The sequence below is a fragment of the Alosa sapidissima genome, chromosome 24 (genome assembly GCF_018492685.1).
Source record: "Alosa sapidissima isolate fAloSap1 chromosome 24, fAloSap1.pri, whole genome shotgun sequence".
Taxonomy (NCBI): Eukaryota; Metazoa; Chordata; class Actinopteri; order Clupeiformes; family Clupeidae; genus Alosa; species Alosa sapidissima.
Genome location: NC_055980.1, coordinates 18,923,470 through 18,941,871, shown reverse-complemented (window position 1 = coordinate 18,941,871; position 18,402 = coordinate 18,923,470). Strand labels below are relative to the sequence as shown.

At 45.8% G+C, this 18,402-nt stretch overlaps 2 protein-coding genes across 3 annotated transcripts in view; both read right to left on the bottom strand.

Annotated features, from left to right (window-relative positions):
- Window positions 1–279: 279 nt before the first annotated feature.
- Window positions 280–15,883, bottom strand: cdc42ep4b (CDC42 effector protein (Rho GTPase binding) 4b). Of its 2 annotated transcripts, XM_042082820.1 has the most exons (4): window positions 15,860–15,883; window positions 6,696–6,700; window positions 1,826–1,923; window positions 280–1,742 (listed from the first exon to the last, which is right to left on the bottom strand). In XM_042082820.1, the coding sequence occupies exon 4, from the start codon at window positions 1,673–1,675 to the stop codon at window positions 467–469; it is 1,209 nt and encodes a 402-aa protein (XP_041938754.1). In that variant the 5' UTR covers window positions 1,676–1,742; window positions 1,826–1,923; window positions 6,696–6,700; window positions 15,860–15,883; the 3' UTR covers window positions 280–466. The 2 variants fall into 2 exon arrangements, with proteins under 2 accessions (XP_041938754.1, XP_041938753.1); XM_042082819.1 differs by having other exon boundaries at window positions 280–1,923.
- An 850-nt stretch (window positions 15,884–16,733) lies between these two features.
- Window positions 16,734–18,402, bottom strand: part of LOC121700734 (protein sidekick-2-like) — a 169,936-nt gene continuing 168,267 nt past the window's right edge. Inside the window, 3 exon segments of the mRNA XM_042083935.1 lie at window positions 16,734–16,816; window positions 17,335–17,433; window positions 18,105–18,135. Of these exon segments, the coding sequence (XP_041939869.1) occupies window positions 16,734–16,816; window positions 17,335–17,433; window positions 18,105–18,135 (213 nt within the window).

Sequence of the window (18,402 nt, the reverse complement as noted above, 5' to 3'; positions counted from 1 at the left end):
GGACATTACTGTGTCCATCTAAAGTGGATTAACATTACAGCTACATCATCTATTTTTCTCAGCCTGATTTCTCCCCTACAGAAACACATGCACACGGTCAGTCACACATTTGCACAAGGAAATAAGCACAAACACACATGCCCACATACATGTGCAAACATACACGCCCACACATATGTGCAAACACACATGCACGTACACACACACACACACACAAACAAACACACACACACACACACTTTCCAGTCCTGGCTGCAGTGATGACGGTAAGACACAGAGTTGAATAAGCAGGTGGTAGCGTTTTTAATCCACACAGCGGTGAACGGTAAGCGTGTCGAGTCTCTGTGTCCAGTTGAGTGTGATGTTTCTGTCGGACACAGCAGCGATCCTTCAACCCTTCCCCGATTGGCCGCACACACACACACACACACACACGCGCGCGCGCACACGCGCACACCTCCTGCGTTTACACTCGAATTTCGTCCTCGTCCTCTTCGTCGTCCATGAAGGAGAAGTCCCTGTCCTCGTCGCGTGTCCTCCCCGGCGAGCTGAAGCGGGCGCTGTCGCCGTCTGTCTCGCTCTGGTTGTGCCTGTGGTACAGCCCCCCGTGCGTGGACATCCTGTCCTCCTGGACAGTGGAGCCAGAGCTGGACACGGAGCAGCTGTCCATGTGGTGGTGGTTGTTGGAGGGTCTGGTCACTCCGGCGCTGCGGAGCTCTGGGGTGTAGGGGTTGGGGGCAGCCGAGGAGGTGCGAGGGGGCCTGGAGGGGGGTGCGGGCGACGGGGCGTCGTCGTGGTCACCCTCGTCGTTGTCGTGGTCACCGTTGTCCTCGGGGGGGCTGAGCGGAGACAAGGCCCGGCCCTCCTCGTAGCCGAGGTCGTCCTCCTCCCAGCCGGGCTTGTCCATCACACTCAGGATGTCGCCCAGCATGGACGGGCCCAGGTCGATGTGGAAGGACATGATGGACTCGGCGTGTTTCATGCCCCCGAAGCCGCCGCCGCCGCGGGGGAGGGACGGCGGGAGGTCGCTCAGCTCGCCGAAGCGCCGCTCGCTCTCCAGGAGGTCCGGCTCGAGGGACGCCAGGGTGACGCCGCCGCCGCCGCCGGCGGTCGCCGCCGCGCCATTGGCCGGCTTCCAGCCGTCCACCGCGTCGCCGTCCCCGCCTCCAGGGAGCTTCTTCAGCGGGCTGGACGAGACGCTCTTGGACATCGACACGCCGCCGCCTCCGGCCTCGTTGAGGTACGGCATCGAGATGGCCGATTTCACGTGCGTGGGCGAGCTGCTGCCGGGCATCATCGAGGCCACCGTGATGGAGGACGCGGACGAGGTCTTGTGCTTGTCGGCGCGGTTGACCGACTGCGAGCGCTTGCTGCTGCGGAAGGTTCTGGACAGCAGGCTGGGCTTGTGGCTGGGGGACTCCGGAGGAGGGGGCTGCGGAGGCTGCTGCAGAGTCGCGGCGTGGTGATAGTAGGGGTCAGCGCTGGGCTGCCGGGGGGGCTCCCCCGAGCGGCTACTCAGGAAGGACGTGTCGCCGAAGGTGTCGCCACCGCGGCCCACGTGCATGGTGTGGCGGAAGTCGCCGAGCGGAGCGCTGATCATCTCCGGCGTGAGGTCGGCGCGCGAGCGGCGCTTGGACTGTGACGAGCTGGACACCAGCTGCTTCAGGATCGGCATGGTGATGCGATGCCTCTCACGGCGTTACAACAAAAAAAAAACAAATAAAACAAAACAAACAAAAACCCTAGATGCAAAACAAAACTCTCAGTCAGAGCCCAGTTGAATTTCACCTCCTCTACAAGTCACTCTGTCAAGTCTTGGAAGAACCTTTTCTTTGTAGTTGGTCTTCTTGATGCTTCAGTGCTTATAGTGGTGTCAAGACGAAAAAGTTGCCAGCTGTCTGCAGGTTAGAGCCATGGTAAGTCCTGAGAGAGAGAGAGAGAGAGAGAGAGAGAGAGAGAGAGTGAGAGAGAGAGAGAGAGAGAGAGAGAGAGAGAGGAGAGAGAGAGAGAGAGAGAGAGAGAATTAATTCATGGATTCACAGTCACGTTGAACTTTAATGCTGTTACCATCAGCCTTGGCAGGCTAGATGGAAAGGAACAGTTCATGGGCATCCACACACACACAGAGTCTGCTGAAGTACTTGAACAGAAGAAGCAGCAGCAATCTGAGTATGAACCGTGTGTGTGCGCGCGCATGTGTGCATGGCCGTAAAAAGCCCAGTAACCATTTTTCCTTTATGGCGGCCCTCGTAGTCGTCTGCGTTAAGGGACGGACGAGAAATCTCAGAGGATGACTCACGCAGCTAAATTTACCCCACTACCCATCTGTCTCCAATCCTCTCCGCAATCAGCTATGGAAACTTCCAAGGCCAGCCATCGAGAGGGGGGGGGGGGGGGGGGGGGGGGAGAGAGAGAGAGAAAAAAAAAACAAATAATCGAAAGAAAGGAGGAGAGCCATACTGACACATGAACTAAGGCTTATGTAATCGGGGAAAAGAGGAGAGGAGAGGGGAGGAGGAAGAGGAAGAGGAGGAGGAGGAGGAGGAAGAGGAGAGGAAAAGAGCGTAGCCTCAACTGCAGCGGATCTGCACTCCACTACTACACACTCCCAAAACACACTGGCGGTTTCATTGCAGCTGGGAATGTGTTTATGCCACAGGTCGATTCCCAGCTTTCATTTTGTTTGGGAGCCCGAGTAATCCTTTATGTAATGAGTAATGTATTATATAATCAGTGATGCATTATGAATGCCTTTTTAGAATCAAATGTGTTCGCAGGGCAGGAAGCACTGTTAAAAGTTTTAGTGAGTGGAAAAAGCTTCCATCAGACTGGAAACTTGCAAAGGCAGCTGTTATGAAAGCAAAACAAAAATGAATCCATCACAACGTTGACAAACTGGTAGGCAAACTACTAGACATAACAAAAATATTACAATGACTTTACAACTACCACACCCAGAACTACAGTATTTCAACAGCAGGCAGGCTACTCATTGACATTGGCTACTGAACAGAGTGGAGTGGAGTTCCTTTTAAGGATCTAAGCGTCCTGTAGGAATCCTACTGTATAGAGACCGATCCTTCCCCGTGGGGGAGTCATTTAGCTATTCAGTGGACTCTCCCGGCAGAAATGCATTAAGGAGCTTTTATCACTTTTTGATCATTAAAAGCTGCATTTCCCAAACCCCTGTCAGATTGAACACACACACAAACACACACAGCCAGACAGACACACACACAAACACACACACACAGCGTCTGTGTCTACTTGTTACATAACTGACAGGGTTACATGGGTGTTGGAAGCTGTGGATTCTCTTGCTGACAAATGTGTAGGGAGAGAGAAAGAGAATGTGTGAAAACAAAAAAAAGAAAGCTGGGCTACACCTTCAACTGACAGCTGACCAGAGAGTACTGGGTCAGTAGTGTTTTAGGTCTCCTAAAGGACATCATCAGCATCTAGCTTCATTGTCAGTATGATGGAATACACACCCCCAACCCCAAAAAACACTAAATATTATATCCCACCCCCACCCACCCACACACACAGAGTAGATTGGCACCCTCCTCCTCCATTGTGTCCCAGTAAGCCCCCTGTAAGAGCTTCTAAACCCTGTTAAGTCTGTTTTCATTCCCCCGTTAGCCAGCAGCAGTCTGTTTCATTTCCTCTCCTCCGCTCTCCTCCTCTCTCCTCCTCTCGTTGCCCCCCCATCCCCCCATCAATCCCTCCTTCTTCCTCCCTCTTTTTGTCCACCATCCCTCTGTTCCGCCTGCCTGACACATGGCCTGGTGAGCAGCTGGCGACATGGCATGTGGCTCTACAGACGGCATTATGACAGGATCACAGCAGAAGGGTATTGTGTGTGTGTGTGTGTGTGTGTATGTGAGAATGTAGGTGTTTTTGTGTATGTAGACCACAGTGTGATGAGGTCACAAGAGAGGAGCATTTTAGAAGTGGCGTCTGTATATGTGTGTGTGGAAGAGGCGTTTATGAGTGTGTGTGTGTGTGTGTGTGTGTGTATGTATGTGGTCTTCTTCGGCCCAGCAGCATCTCCCAGGCCCTTCCATCACCTACCAGCTCCTGCAGTCACTTTGATCTCTGGATCAGCCCTCCAGAGTGATGACCTCATCATCTGGTGACTGCATGACCACACTCGGTGGAACATCACACACACAATGGTTAGCAGAGCAGATTGAGGACTGAAGTCTCTCTCTCTCTCCCTCTCTCTCTCTCTCTCTCTCTGTGTGTGTGACGTGGGTGACAAGACCACTGATAGAATCTACACACACAAGTTGCCCCTTTTCATCATTCATTCCAGCTACGGCTGCTGAGGAGGGACAAAAGGCAACAGAAAGGAAGTCCCAGGAAGGAGTTAAGAAGGAGAAGCTGGACATTGCTCTGAGCTTAGACTGAAACACAAAACCTGGTGGCCTAGTTTTGAGCCCCCCTCTCTCTTTCTTTCTTTCTTTCTCTCTTTCTCTGTGTGTGTGTGTGTGTGTGACATATGACTCTCTAAAAAAGACAGTGTGTGTGTGAGAATGTAGGACAGAGGAGACGGAGGGAGGAAACCCTGATGCAGACAGAAAGATTGTGTGCCTCTGTGTTTTCTATTACAGTAATCCACATGGAAATATAAATAAATCTGAAAATCAAGTTTTGCAGTAGAAATACGTTTTAGGCAGTGGAGATCACTTGTACTACACACACAAACAACCAGACCAATGTGACTCGGCTTGTATTTTGTGTACAGCATAGTCAATGGACCAGAAAAGTCTTTAGTAGTATATTATATACTCTTTTGATCCCTTGAGGGAAATTTGGTCTCTGCATTTCTCTGCACTTTGATGTGTGTGATAGTGTGTGTCTGAAAAGGAGAGTCTATGGTATATGTAGGAAATATATATATATATATATATATATATATATATATAATATATATATATATATATATATATATATATATATATATATATATATATATATATATATATGTGTGTGTGTGTGTGTGTGTGTGTGTGTGTGTGTGTGTGTGTGTGTGTGAGAGAGAGTGTGGGGGGGACTGGCATGTCATGTAGGTCAAATGACACTACAGGCAACCGTATCCATTGGCAACATCACCATTGGAAACATTTGCATGTCGGGAAAACAAAAGCCCATTGACAGCTCCGGCCACCCTAGCCAGCCAGAACACTGGATGGGAGGGGGTTCTGATGAGCGATAAGGTTCTGGACCAGTTCCTGTCTGAGTGGCCATCACCCCTGTGGAGAACATTAACTTCTAGTTGTGTCAAGAACCAAGAAGTGGAGTCACGGTTCAACAGCTCCAAGTAACCTTGGTTTTGGGACTTGAAAGGGTTTGTGTGTCCCTGTGTTTGTGGATGACGAGGAAAATATGTACACATGCTTGTGCAAATGAGGATTCTTGTATGTGGGGGCTCTGAATGACCACACACACACACACACACACACGCCAGAGGGAAAGAAAAGATTTGTGAATGACTAATGCTCTTGAGATTTATCATAGCAGACGTCATTGCCAGGCAGGAAAAAGACAAAGACTCTTCAGGCAGCTGTACACACACACACACACACACACACACACACACACACACACGCCTCAGGGTTTGACTTTAAAACCTAAACTAAGCCATTCAAACAACTTTCTAAACTTTCAACATTTGCTAAATGTTGGAGCACGTTTGTAAAGCATTTGAGTGCGTCATATGGTATAACCAACAAACACTATTATATGAACAAGCTTAAAGAATGGAATGGGGGATGGGGAGGGGGGTTATTAACCTGGCTTCGGTAGGATGAAAGGGTTTAATTATTACAATACCTTTGGGCAAGACACAATTGCCATTAAGTACGCATGGGCTCTGGTGGGATGAAAGGGTTTAATTATTACAATACCTTTGGGCAAGACACAATTGCCATTAAGTAGGGGTGCTGTACTTGGCAAAGTCCAAATGTTCACCTTGATAAACACTTTCAGAGCGGGCTATGGTAGATACCTGAAACTGACAGAGCCAAAATGGCCATGGAAAGACTGGGAACAAAGTCAGGGCGGTCTGTCGTAAGAAGCTGACTAGCTGCTTATTGACAGAGAGTGTGTGTGTGTGTGTGTGTGTGTGTGTGTGTGTGTGTGTGTGTGTGTGTGTGTGTGTGTGTGTGTGTGTGTGTGTGTGTGCACGCATGGGTGTGTGTGGCGTGCACGTCAAAAGGGATGGCCTCGGCCAAGGAGACTTGGCAAAGATATCAGACCGACATAAAGTATGAGGGGAAAGCAAGGGGGAGGGAGAGAGAGAGTGCAAGACCAAAAGGGAGAGAAAGATAACTTTTGCAACTCTATGTTGGATTGGTAAAACCTGTATTTCATTTTAAGACCAGGAGAGAAGGAGGGACTGGGGTTCTTCAAAGTTCTTCCAAGTAGTTCCGCAACATTCCGCAGAATGTTTCTAATCAAAAGGTTCCATTTTATGAGGTCATAATTAACTTAAAAAACATTTCAGCAGTCAAGATCCCTCTAGAAGTCTTTGGACATGAAAGTCTTTAGTAGGAAAGCAAACTTTGTTCTTTCTTCTCAATCTATTGTTTTCTTGCCTTCAAAGTATTTTGAAATCTTAAACTGGACTTGGGCTGAGACGAGAGGAGGGCAGTTCATTTGTCAGTCCTCTCCTCTAGTCTCTATCACACCATCTCTCTCTTATCATCATCATCCCCTCCTACCCTCTCCCCTCTCCTTATCGGTCCCTCCATGTCTCCAGGGTGCTATAGTGTTTCTGTTCGCACCCATGGTTTTGAAGTTTATAAAAGCCATCTCTTCATCACAAAGCCCTCTCTTTCTCTTTCTTTCTCCAATTTTCCCACAGAAGCACCCCCCCCCCCCCCCCCCCCCCTCACTCCCCACCCCACCTCAACCCCTCAGCAGGCAGGTCATCATGGGCATTTACAACCTCCTAAATGACCTCCCCCCGCCATCCCCAACAACTCTCTCCACAGCAGGGACTCCGCCAATCAATGCAAGTCAATGCCCTTAAAGAGTGCCCAGTTCCTCCTCGGTAGTTAGCGCGTTTAGCATTAGCCCCGTGGCTCCTCCATCACAAAGGGGAGGCCTGGGGAGAGGAGGCCATTAGGACTCGACACCGGAGTCAATTAGCAAGTCAGGCTAAGCTCAATTAGCACCGACACCAACGTCTCACAAAGACCCATGGCCAGATGAAACAGCAGCAGGAAAGGAAAATAAAAGAAAAAAAGAAAATGGAGTTAGGAGGAGGACAAGAAAAATCAAAGCTCTACTGCCAGGTAAAACTGCACTGATGGAAAACTTTGATTCCTGGAGTGATGTGTGTTTAACTCTTTACCTCAACACAGAAACATGGGGTTGTGTGTTTGAGCGCGGGTGTGTGTGTTCAACCCCATTAGACATCAGAGCTATGAAAATATCATGAACAAACACACCCACCCACCAACACACACGTTCCTCAGGGATATTTGAGTGTAGAGGTTATAATTTAAAGAATCAAAAGGCTGACTGAGCTCCAGCGGGCCTGGGTGTTTGCAGGACAGCTGGGGGTCTTTGGGGTCCCACAGCATGCCCAGATGCCTCGCCACAGTCCCTCTCCCTGGGGGAGACGAACGAGCAAACCAGGGCACACTGGAGCACCAGACATAACACTGTGCACAAGCAAACACACATGTGCGAGCACACACACACACACACACACACACACACACACACACACAGGGAGCAGCAGGCAGTCATGTCACATCTGGACACACACACACACACACAGAGTGAGCAGTCTGGTCTGGTCACATCTGGAGACACACACACACGCATGCAGCGAGCAGTCCTGTCACATCTGGAATGCTGGGGCCTTGGCTGAAATGTCACAAAGACAAAGGAGAAAAATCAAGAGCAAAACTACCATCTGAATATCAGGGTCTGATTTTTACAGTCTTTGAGACACCATGTAGGTATAATCACCTTAGTGACTCCATCTGATAAGATTGCTGCCATTCTAAAATATATTACAGAGCGATAACAGTGTCCCACTAAACAAACAACCCCCCCCCCCCCACACACACACACACACACTCCCCCCTCATCTCTGGAGATGGCAAAAATAAAACAGAGACCGGGCCAAAAAGGGACACACACACACACACACACACACACACACACACACACACACAAGCAGCAGAATTAGAATCTCTGACTGATTCCCCATGCAGTGATGCTTTTACTGGAACTCAGGGCTGCTCCTCGCAGTCACATGATCCAAGCAGTTGGGTGATGCATCAATGATTAACCAGATCTTATCTGGTCGTCACGGAAACATACCCTCTCAACCCTCCGTATTGAACACATGTTTCTTAGTAAACATGAATGACGCATTCCAAGATAATCCCAGTTAAAGTGTGCCATCTTCTCTGGTCCATTGACAGAACTCATTACTGTGTAATGTATGTGAAAGATACAGATAGGCATGGCCAATTTGGGGCACGTGCGCACACACACACCTGATCAGATCCAGTCTAGAGCAGGTCAGATGCAATGTGTCGAGTCATCCTTCAGTTCACATATGGGAGAGAATACACTACGCATTCTGCCAGTTTTATTTATAGAAAGTGTTTCATTTTTTAAAAGGGAATACACAGACAGACAGACAGACAGAGAGAGAGAGATTAAGAGGAGGAATGCACAAACACATACAGAGGGAGGGAGGGGGGAGAGAGAGAGAGAGAAAGAGAAAGTAAGAGAGAGGGGGGAGAAAGAACATGTGATGATGCCACTATGAAAAAGAAAGAGGGGGAAGAGAGCAGACATAACTAAGTCACTACTTTGGTTGGCGCTACGCAGGACGTAGTGGGAGGCTGAAAACAAAGACGAGAGACTAGCTCAAAATATCAATATTACATAATTATAATAATATTCTATTTTAATAAAGTTAAAGAATATAGTCATAATAAAACTTATTTTTAGAAAATGACAGCTTAGTAGAGCTGGGCTGTCTCCACAGTGTGTGTGTGTGTGTGTGTGTGTGTGTGTGTGAGTGAGTGAGAGAGAGTGAGAGTGAGTGTGGTGACAAATGATAATTAACTGATTCAAACTCAGAAGAATTGTGACAAAGCAACAGGATACTGCAGAAGGTGTAGCTTTAATCCAACACAGAGCATAGGTTCATGAAGCCAGCTACCAGCATCCTGTCTTTACACAGCTTATATACCCCTTTTCAGTAGCATCACTTGTTTTTGCTAACTCAGAATAGAACAGAGCTCCTATGTCCTTCTTACCTCTTTTGGTAATACATATGTGCCTAGGTATTTATTCCATTTCTACAAAGGACCTTTGACCCTGGCTAAACAACTGCTAGGGATGTCCAGTCTCTTCTATGCATTCATATCTTTATAGGTAAACGTCTGGGCCCCAAGCTTGTGCATCCCTTAACTATATTTACCCCTGCTGTTTCACCACATAGATGTCAGACAGTATCCCAATGTATAGAACATCTTTTAGTACAACTACAGAATATCTTATCAGGAAACTTTACAAAAAGTCACCACATGAAAGAGAGTGAGAGCGTGTGTGATGGGAAGAGAGGGAAAAAAGTATGTTTGACAGCTGTGTGTGCTGGATGATTGAGTTAGCCAAGTGCAGGGCCGCGTTAAGCCGTTGAATGTGCACCTGAATGGGCATCATGTGCGTCTAATCGGACCGCAGATGGCTCCAGATCAGGCATCAGAAGAGTCAAAAGTGCGTTCACCAAGACAACATTTCAACCAATGGAAAGTGGGCATGTACATGTGCGTGTGTGTGTGTGAGCCTGCTAGCGAGCGAATGAATGTGTGAGAGTGGTATGACCGCATACGACCACTTTTATCATTTTATCATTATTTTTTAAACATTATTTCTATTGAGGAAACCCTTGCTTTATCAGTTTCATAACAACATTAGTGATTACAAGACCAAACCTTGCAGCTCTTATACTGTGGAAATACATTTGAATCTTTATTTACACAATATTTAAGTAGATTGATATTATATGCCGTGGCACTGATCGTTTGCAAATCATCTAGCCTGTGATCTAAAAGCAGCAAAACGCTGTTTCATGACTCATGAGTAACCCTGGTGTGAGTGTGTGGACACAATAGAAACATCCGATCCGGTCAACACACTACTGCCTCTCTCTCTCTCTCCCTGTTTAAGTGGGGGTCCATAAAATTGTCATGTTTAAATTTAGAGGTGTGAATTGCTCATTTCCTATTGTCTGCACACACTTTCACACTCACTCACACACAAAGCACGTGGGTGGCGTCCTTCTCTTTGTAGAAGTGGTGGTCTCAACGGCTTCTTTTATTATAGTGCTAATGCGAAGAGGCCATCAATCAGCTGATGCCGTCCACACACACACACACACACACACACACGAGTCAAACAGAAGCCAAAAGCCAATGGCAACTTGACCAGTGAAAACATCCATAGAGCTTTGACTGCTGTAGTGCCTCAGTACATGGATGTTGTTCATTCCATGTCTCTCTGACAAGCTAAAAATGAAACCTTATAAACTTGAAAAAGTTGGTGGTGTCACTCATCTGCTGAAAGTCACCCACCCACAAATCACTTCTCCTTTGTGTATGAATGGACGTTCAGGGCCTGAATGATACAAATAGAGTGCTGTGGACGTGTGGGTCTGTGGTTTGGGTGTGTGCCTTTATGAGAGCCTAAAGGGAAGAGTCAGAGTGGTTGTCTGTGAATATTTGTGCAACAGGGCATGTTTGTGTGTGTGTGTGTGTGTGTGTGGGGGTGTGTTTGCACACATGTGGGTGTTTGCATATGTGTGTGATCTTCGACCCCTAGGCACCATTACAACGGCTACTAACACTTACGGTAAACTCATTACCTGACCTTTCACCTGTAACTATTCTCACACACACACACACACACACACCTGTGTCACGTTTCACTACTGTTTTCCATTTTTGCCTCTCCTCACTCAACCTCTACTGAAAACATTTATCACCAAAACATATTGAGTAGAGCTTGGCAACGCTGACGTTCATGGACCTCTTCCCATCAACTATTAACATACGTTTTAAGATAGAGTATGATGCATCACTAGTTATCCAAATCATAATTCAGAACCAATTGATTTTGTCTCTGTTGTATGCACCTGTCCTTCTGTGCCCTGTGTCTGTGTCTGTGTGTGTGACTGTGTGTGTGTGTGTGTCTGTGCCCTGTGTGTGTGTGTCTGTGTGTCTGTGTGCCCGGTGTGTGTCTGTGTCTGTGTGTGTGTGTGTGTTGCCCAGAGTTGATTTGCATATGTTCTGTTCGCCGTCATGGGGGAGTGCCGCCATAACCTGATCTTCCTGTTTACCTTCACCTGTGTTATCGCCCGAACACCGCCGTGGGTTTCTGTGTGTCATGTTTTGCCTTAAAGCGATGGTTCGGAGTAATTTCACCCTAGGGTCCTTTGCACCATGACCCCGAGCCAAACACCGTCCCAGAACCTGTTTTTCCTTGGTCGAACCCTGGTCGAGTAGCGCTGTCAGAAACGAATGAGTTTCTGCAGTCGTAATGGTACCAACTTTTATCTCTTAAATGACCCCACTAATAATGCCCTGAATGGTACGAAACTTCTACAGTATGTTCTTTACTCATAAAACGAGGCATTGAAAAGTTTGTAAATAGTACAATTCATACCATATAGGCACAGCTATTGACCTACAACCACACACATGTATAATCCATATGAGTAAGTGTGAGTAGGGAAAGGGTGGCTACGTTTTAAGCTGTTATGTGTGTGTGTGTGTGTGTGTGTGTGTGTGTGTGTGTGTGTGTGTGTGTGTGTGTGTGTGTGTGTGTGTGTGTGTGTGTGTCGGTGGGTGTGTGTGTGTCGGTGGGGTCTATTAACATCAATGATGTTATACCACTGGAAGTGTAGGGCAGGGGCTTCTGATTGGTGTGTGTGTGTGTGTGTATATTGCACACAGCACATAGGTCTTAAAGCAACAGCAGGTCAATATGAAACATCATATGTAGGCTACTAATATGCTCTAGCACTAATTCACTGTAATGGGGTACGTTAAGGCTATCTAAGGCCATCATCTGTACCCAGAACGTTGGGTTAATATCTAAACCTCTCACTTCAGCATGGCACAGGATTTTACTACAACTTTACTAGAATAAATCGTTAAATACCAGTAAGTATGCAAAGCAGTGCATATGAAAATAGGTCTGTATTCAGTCCAGTCTGGTACGCATGTAAGGGCTTTTGACACATTTAGTGGGCTTAAGGGTAAGAACACAGAGTTTGTGTGGGTTAATAGACATGGGTTAACGTGCTTACGCGCAGTTGATCCGGGGGAGAGGCATGATATCTCATGGCACAGAGGCAACAGACACAGGCTTTTTACACATAGAGTGTTAATGTGATGATGTTGACTGACTGTCCCAGAAGTGGGTTAAATATTGACATAGATAAACAGATGTACATTAAAAGAGAGGCATTCAATATAGACATGCCCTAAATACAAGCTAGCATGCACATACATACTAGTGTTAATTTCGTCAGACGAGACAAGAGGAAATATGTTCGTCAACAACCTTTTTTTTCATGACTAAGACGAGACGATGACGAGACGGCAGTAATGTCCTGAAACACTGACTGCGACTATCTTAAGATGCATTATTGTTGACGAAAAAAGACGAGACTAAAATGTTTTGCATGAAATAAAAACTAAGATAAAATCTCCCTTCATGTTCGTCTACAAAATGAGAAGACAGAATATCTAGCTGTTATGTTTTCAAAATATTCCGAATGAGTTCATACGCAACAGCTTTCCTGTAGGCTAGTCTACGTGCTGTTGCTGCAACCCTGTGGCTGCAACACGAAACTACATGGAACAAGAACACTGGAGATTTCTGCCAGAGTTAGCAAGCTAACTACCTAAGCTTTATGCCACAATGCTACATACCCAGAAGTTGAAGTTTCTCTCATACAAATTAACATCCCCCAGAATGTCCATACGAAAATGTTCAGCATGTAATGTCAACTATTCATCTAGTTAGACTGATGATGCAAAGTTTGTTAGCAAGTAAGCTAATATGGAAAGTTCGCTAGCAGGTTAGCTATGGCTAAGATGGAGAGTCTGTTTGGGGAATGTGTTGTGTTTGGGCGCATATCGCCATCTAGCGAGGCGGAGTAAAACATTAATAGTTTGGCCTACAACAGTGTTTCTTAAACTTTTTCAGTTTCAGGACCACTTAACTAACCCTAGCTAAAAAAAAAAAAAAAAAAAAAAAAAAAAAAAAAAAAAAAAGATTAGACCTACTTCAACAGTAGCCTATAATTAGTCTACACAATAGGCATACTCACTGAACCACCTTGCTTATTGACTTTGCACTTTGCTTGTGTCAGAGGATTCATACTGTATGATTTAAATTGGCATATCTTACATAGACAGTGTTGCAGAACTGTTTGGATTTACATACAAGTTATATTGCAAACAACTCATCTATATTATATTTTACCACGTCTGCTCGCGGACCACTTGGGATAGCTTGCAGACCACCAGTGATCCCCGGACCACACTTTGAGAAACACTGGTCTACGAATATGACAGTGGTCCAGTCAAATCTTTTACTGTCTATGGTCAAATCCCAGCCGAGCTATAACTGTAGCTTGACTTACCTGTGCATGTAAACATACTGACTGACAAAAAATCAGAATGAGTAATTATAACAGACGAGTAGCCCTGTGGACACACAATGTTGTTGGAAAATTGAGATGTGTGAAACACTATTTGACTCAAATGGTAATCAGAAATAATTTGTTATAAAAAAAGACTAAAATGTGTTGACTAAAACTGACTAAGACTAAGATACCTTTAGTTTTCTTTTGACTAAAACTAGACTAAAATGACGAGACTTTTAGTCGACTAAAACTTGACTAACAAAAATGATATTTGAATGACTAAATATGACAAAGACTAAAAAGGACATTTCGTCACAAGACTAAGACTAAGACTAAATTAAAAATAGGTGATAAAATTAACACTAATACATACTGTAGGTTTTACAAACTTTAGACACCCTGACGTGGAGATGGTAGGTGTGTCAGAATGGGTCTCTGTGTGAGTCTCTGTGTGTGTGTGTGTGTGTGTGTAGGGCATGAGATGGGTGTTGTGTGAGTAAAGATTCTTGTCTGTGTGTGTGAGACTGTGAGGTAGTGTGTGTGTGTGTGTGTGTGTGTGTGTGTGTTAGAGAGAGAGAGTGTGCAAGTGTGAGGTTAGGTGAGTGTGCGAGGTTGGGACTTGCCTGTGGGAAGCATCTTATTATCGGATAGGAATGCCATTCAAAACGTCCCTTAAAGGCATTCAGAAAGTGGAAATACAATGAATTGTTACTGACACACACAGACAAATGTGGACACTCACACGTGCATACACTTGCCCACACATAACCACACACAGACACACACTGGTTTATTTACCATTAAGGATGTCCAGGCTTGTTTGACAGAGGAATCCCACACACACAGACAACAAAAGTGATTACTTTCCTGTTGAACTGACTCGCTTCAAGTTTACGTGGGTGTGTGTTTCCTCAGGCTAGGTAACACCCCCTGGGCCTCCTGCCACACACACACACACACACACAGACCACAGAAAGATTACTGTGTTCATGTTCAAAGGAGGTAAAATAAACTGATCCCAGGAAAGCCAGTCGTGCCCGTACACACAGCAAACATGACCACCTCTCACACACACACACACGCGCACACACACAGTGTCTTAAACGTAACCACCGACAGACTGAACACACGCACACACACCTGAAGTCTTGTACCAGACCTATCTACATCTGTCTCATTTGCTTCACACTCACTCTACAGGAATTTGATGGTTGTTGGGTATAACCTGGGTAACCCATTTCCCACAAGAGATTATGCCAGATTTCCACTTTAATCAGCTCAAATCCAGCAACCGGACACACACACACACACACACACACCATCTGCTGCCAGTACTCAAGAGAATTTCATGGCTTGTTAAACATTATTCTTGAGTTTTTTTGTGTAAAGGAGATGTCTGTGTGTGTGTGTGTGTAGCTATAGCTACATACCAAAGTGTGTGGGCAGGTAGGTGTGTATCATGTTTTGAACTGCATTATGTTTGGTGTGTGTGTGTGTGTGTGTGTGCATGGGTCTTCCTTGGCTATGCAGAGTAGAGGTTAAAAAAAGAGTGTGTGCGTTGAATGCGTTCTGTTCCAACAAGTAATCAAGTGGATCATCAACTTTCTTAGCTCTTGTGAACGCAATCTAATTACACGTTGAAGCAGCTTTCACTCAAAGTAAAAAGTAAGATTGAGATTAATACGAGGATTGAGAGAGTTTTGTTTTATCCCTTACCAAAATATATTATAAGGCAAACTGAAAGTGCAATCATACATATCACTAACACATCACAACACTAAAAGCATAAAAACAAGTTGAACTAGTTCAAACTAGAGGGACACTTGGAAAGTGCAGACCCACACTAAGGTTAGGTATTACCCCCAGGGGAAAGTGAAACAATTTTTTGTTGAGTGGACGAACAGGTCCGAACCACTCCAATATGTGAAGGGTCCGGTCCTTAAGCCATCCTACACACGGTAGTTTAATCCTGGTCCAAGACAAAATGAGAACATTGGTGCAAAAATAAATGCAGCAAAATAATCTAAGTTATTGGTGCTTTTATAATAGTTGAAAATATATTAATCTGATTAATTGCACAGTCCTCAATCCACACCATTCCTGCCTAAGATACACTGGTGCATGGAACACACACACACACAGATGGGCCAGTGCCTGGACTTGGAGTTTGGCAGAAGTGTGAGAAGTGGGCAGCCAAGAGTTCCACCCTGTGTGTGTGTGTGTGTGTGTGTGTGTAGAGCTACTGCTCGTTAAGCCTTTCACCCACCCAGACACAGACATTGTGTCCTGACTTTTAATCAATCCACTTGCCATCCACATAAAAACCACACACACACACACACACTATTAAAGAGAAGGAGAGTACAGAGACTAATGAAATGCACAGCTGTTCTCACACACACGCAACCACAGAGACATACACACAGACACAGACATCCTTCGGAACAGGAGAAGGTGCTATTTTCCCTTAGTTTTCAATTTCAAATGGAGTGCGGGTAAAGGGCAACAATGGAGTTGGAGAAAAATGCTGCATCACTGCTTTTGTTTCATCCCCGTTCGACCAAGAAAAACTGACCGCGGCCAGCATTTCACAAAGGAAGAAAAAGATCCCTACATACAATATTTCAACTCTGGACCACTTCTTCCTCAGAGAGAGAGAGAGAGAGAGAGAGAGAGAGAGAGAGAGAGAGAGAGAGAGAGAGAGAGAAACAAAGAGAGTGAGGTAGAGAGAAAGGGAGTCATACTGGTGCCTCATGTTGGATGGCGGGCTGAAAAATGTGCCAAATCACCACAAAGCTAAGCAACAGATAACAGGGCAGCACAGGGCGGTCAGTGTTCTGCCAATGCAGCAACTACCTCACACACACACACACACACACACAGGTTAACGTGCCACAAACAGCATTCACGTCGGTCCTCTCTATGCTTCTGCTTTACTTGCCATTCCTCCACTCACTCCAAGTTAATGAGGTTCCTCAGCCACACACACACACACACACACACACACACACACACACACACAGGGTTGAATGACTCATTGGCATTGATGTGTCTGCTGGTCCTGAATTGATTTGGGGTGCTGCTGCTGCTGACTCTCAGAGTGGAGCAGAGAATCAGCTGAGGTGAGGTGTTAAAAAACACATTTTAAAGACACACCACAAACATAAACATGCCTTGGTCAAGCAAAGCAAACACATACATGCAAACAAACAGACACACACAAACACACACTTTAAAAAAAGAATCACGGCTTTGTGTGCTGTGTATCCAAAGGTGTATGGAATTTATACACAGTTTATGTACACTAAAGCCCTGGCCTCGGTCTTTTAGACACAAACACAAACACACACACACACACCTACTCTGGATATAGATCATCTTCAGGCTGTGTGTTATGGAAAAAAAATTCCCCAGATACAATTACAAAGTCTGGGAAACGTCATATCAAATCAAAACTACATTGCAGCAACACATGCTGGTTTTTCACCTCATCTTTCTTTCTCTTTCTCACACACAGAGTAAGGTGTGTAAGCTAGAGTTACCGATATGATAATTTATACGATGAGCTCAGCCTTTAGATGCTATCTGTGTTTCCTTCCATCTGTGACAGCTAGGTACACACTGGAGTCTTTCACCTTCGGGCACAGACAGCTGAGTCGACCGTGTGACAGTAGACGACAGAAGAGAATCCCCAGTGAAAAGTACAGGGCACTCGCGGTTATCACGGTACTTCCCTGTGAGTGTGAGTGTACTCCAAGTCCGTCAACAGCTTCTTGAAGTTGTACGTATTGTAAACACTATCTGTTGTCACCCATAACCTTCCCACAGTGTCATATAAGACACACACACACACACACACACACTTAAAGTATTAAAGTATGAGCATAAATCTAAAGATTTGTCCCCCTGGTAAACCAAAACACACAAACAAATAAATTTACTATTGAATACAGCAAGGAAACAAACATGAGTATCAGAAGAAGAAAAGGTGTTCAAGAGTTTTTGGGGGGAGGGGGGTTTCACAAATCACACCATAGACCGAGAGCGATAGGAATCAGGAGGATCAGGTTTCCCGCCGGTGCACTGCCACTCGTCATAGTCACAGTCTCCAGGGAAACACTCACAAAGAGAGAGAGAGAGAGAGAGAGAGAGAGAGAGAAAATGAGTAATAGAAAATTATGGATTGATGATGGCAGAGGTATGACAGAAGGATGTGTGGAGGAGAGGGGGGGGGGGGGGGGGGGGAAGTAAAGTGAGGATAGAATGACAGGCGAAATGAGGTGGAGTGATAGGGTCAAGTGAAAAGAAAGAAAGAAAGAAAGAAAGAAAAAAAAGAGACATACATTAAAAAATAGATAGAGAAAGAAAAAAAGAGAGAGAGAAATAATGCATTTCTATTTTGTACTTTCAGCAGTCACATGCTCAGGGGACTCCACCTGTTACAGTGGACCCAGAGTCAGGGGACAAAACAACTGGGGGGGGGGGGGGGGCGCACACACACACACACACACACACACACACACACACACACACCAAACATAATGCAGTTCAAAACAAAAGCACAAAACTGACAGCTCGTCTGAACATTGACCACCAAGCACAAACACAGGGCCACAGAGAGGGACGAGGAGGGAACATTACACAACCATGGACGGGGGGTGGGGGCGGGGGGGCGGGGGGGCAGGGGGGCGGTGACACTAACT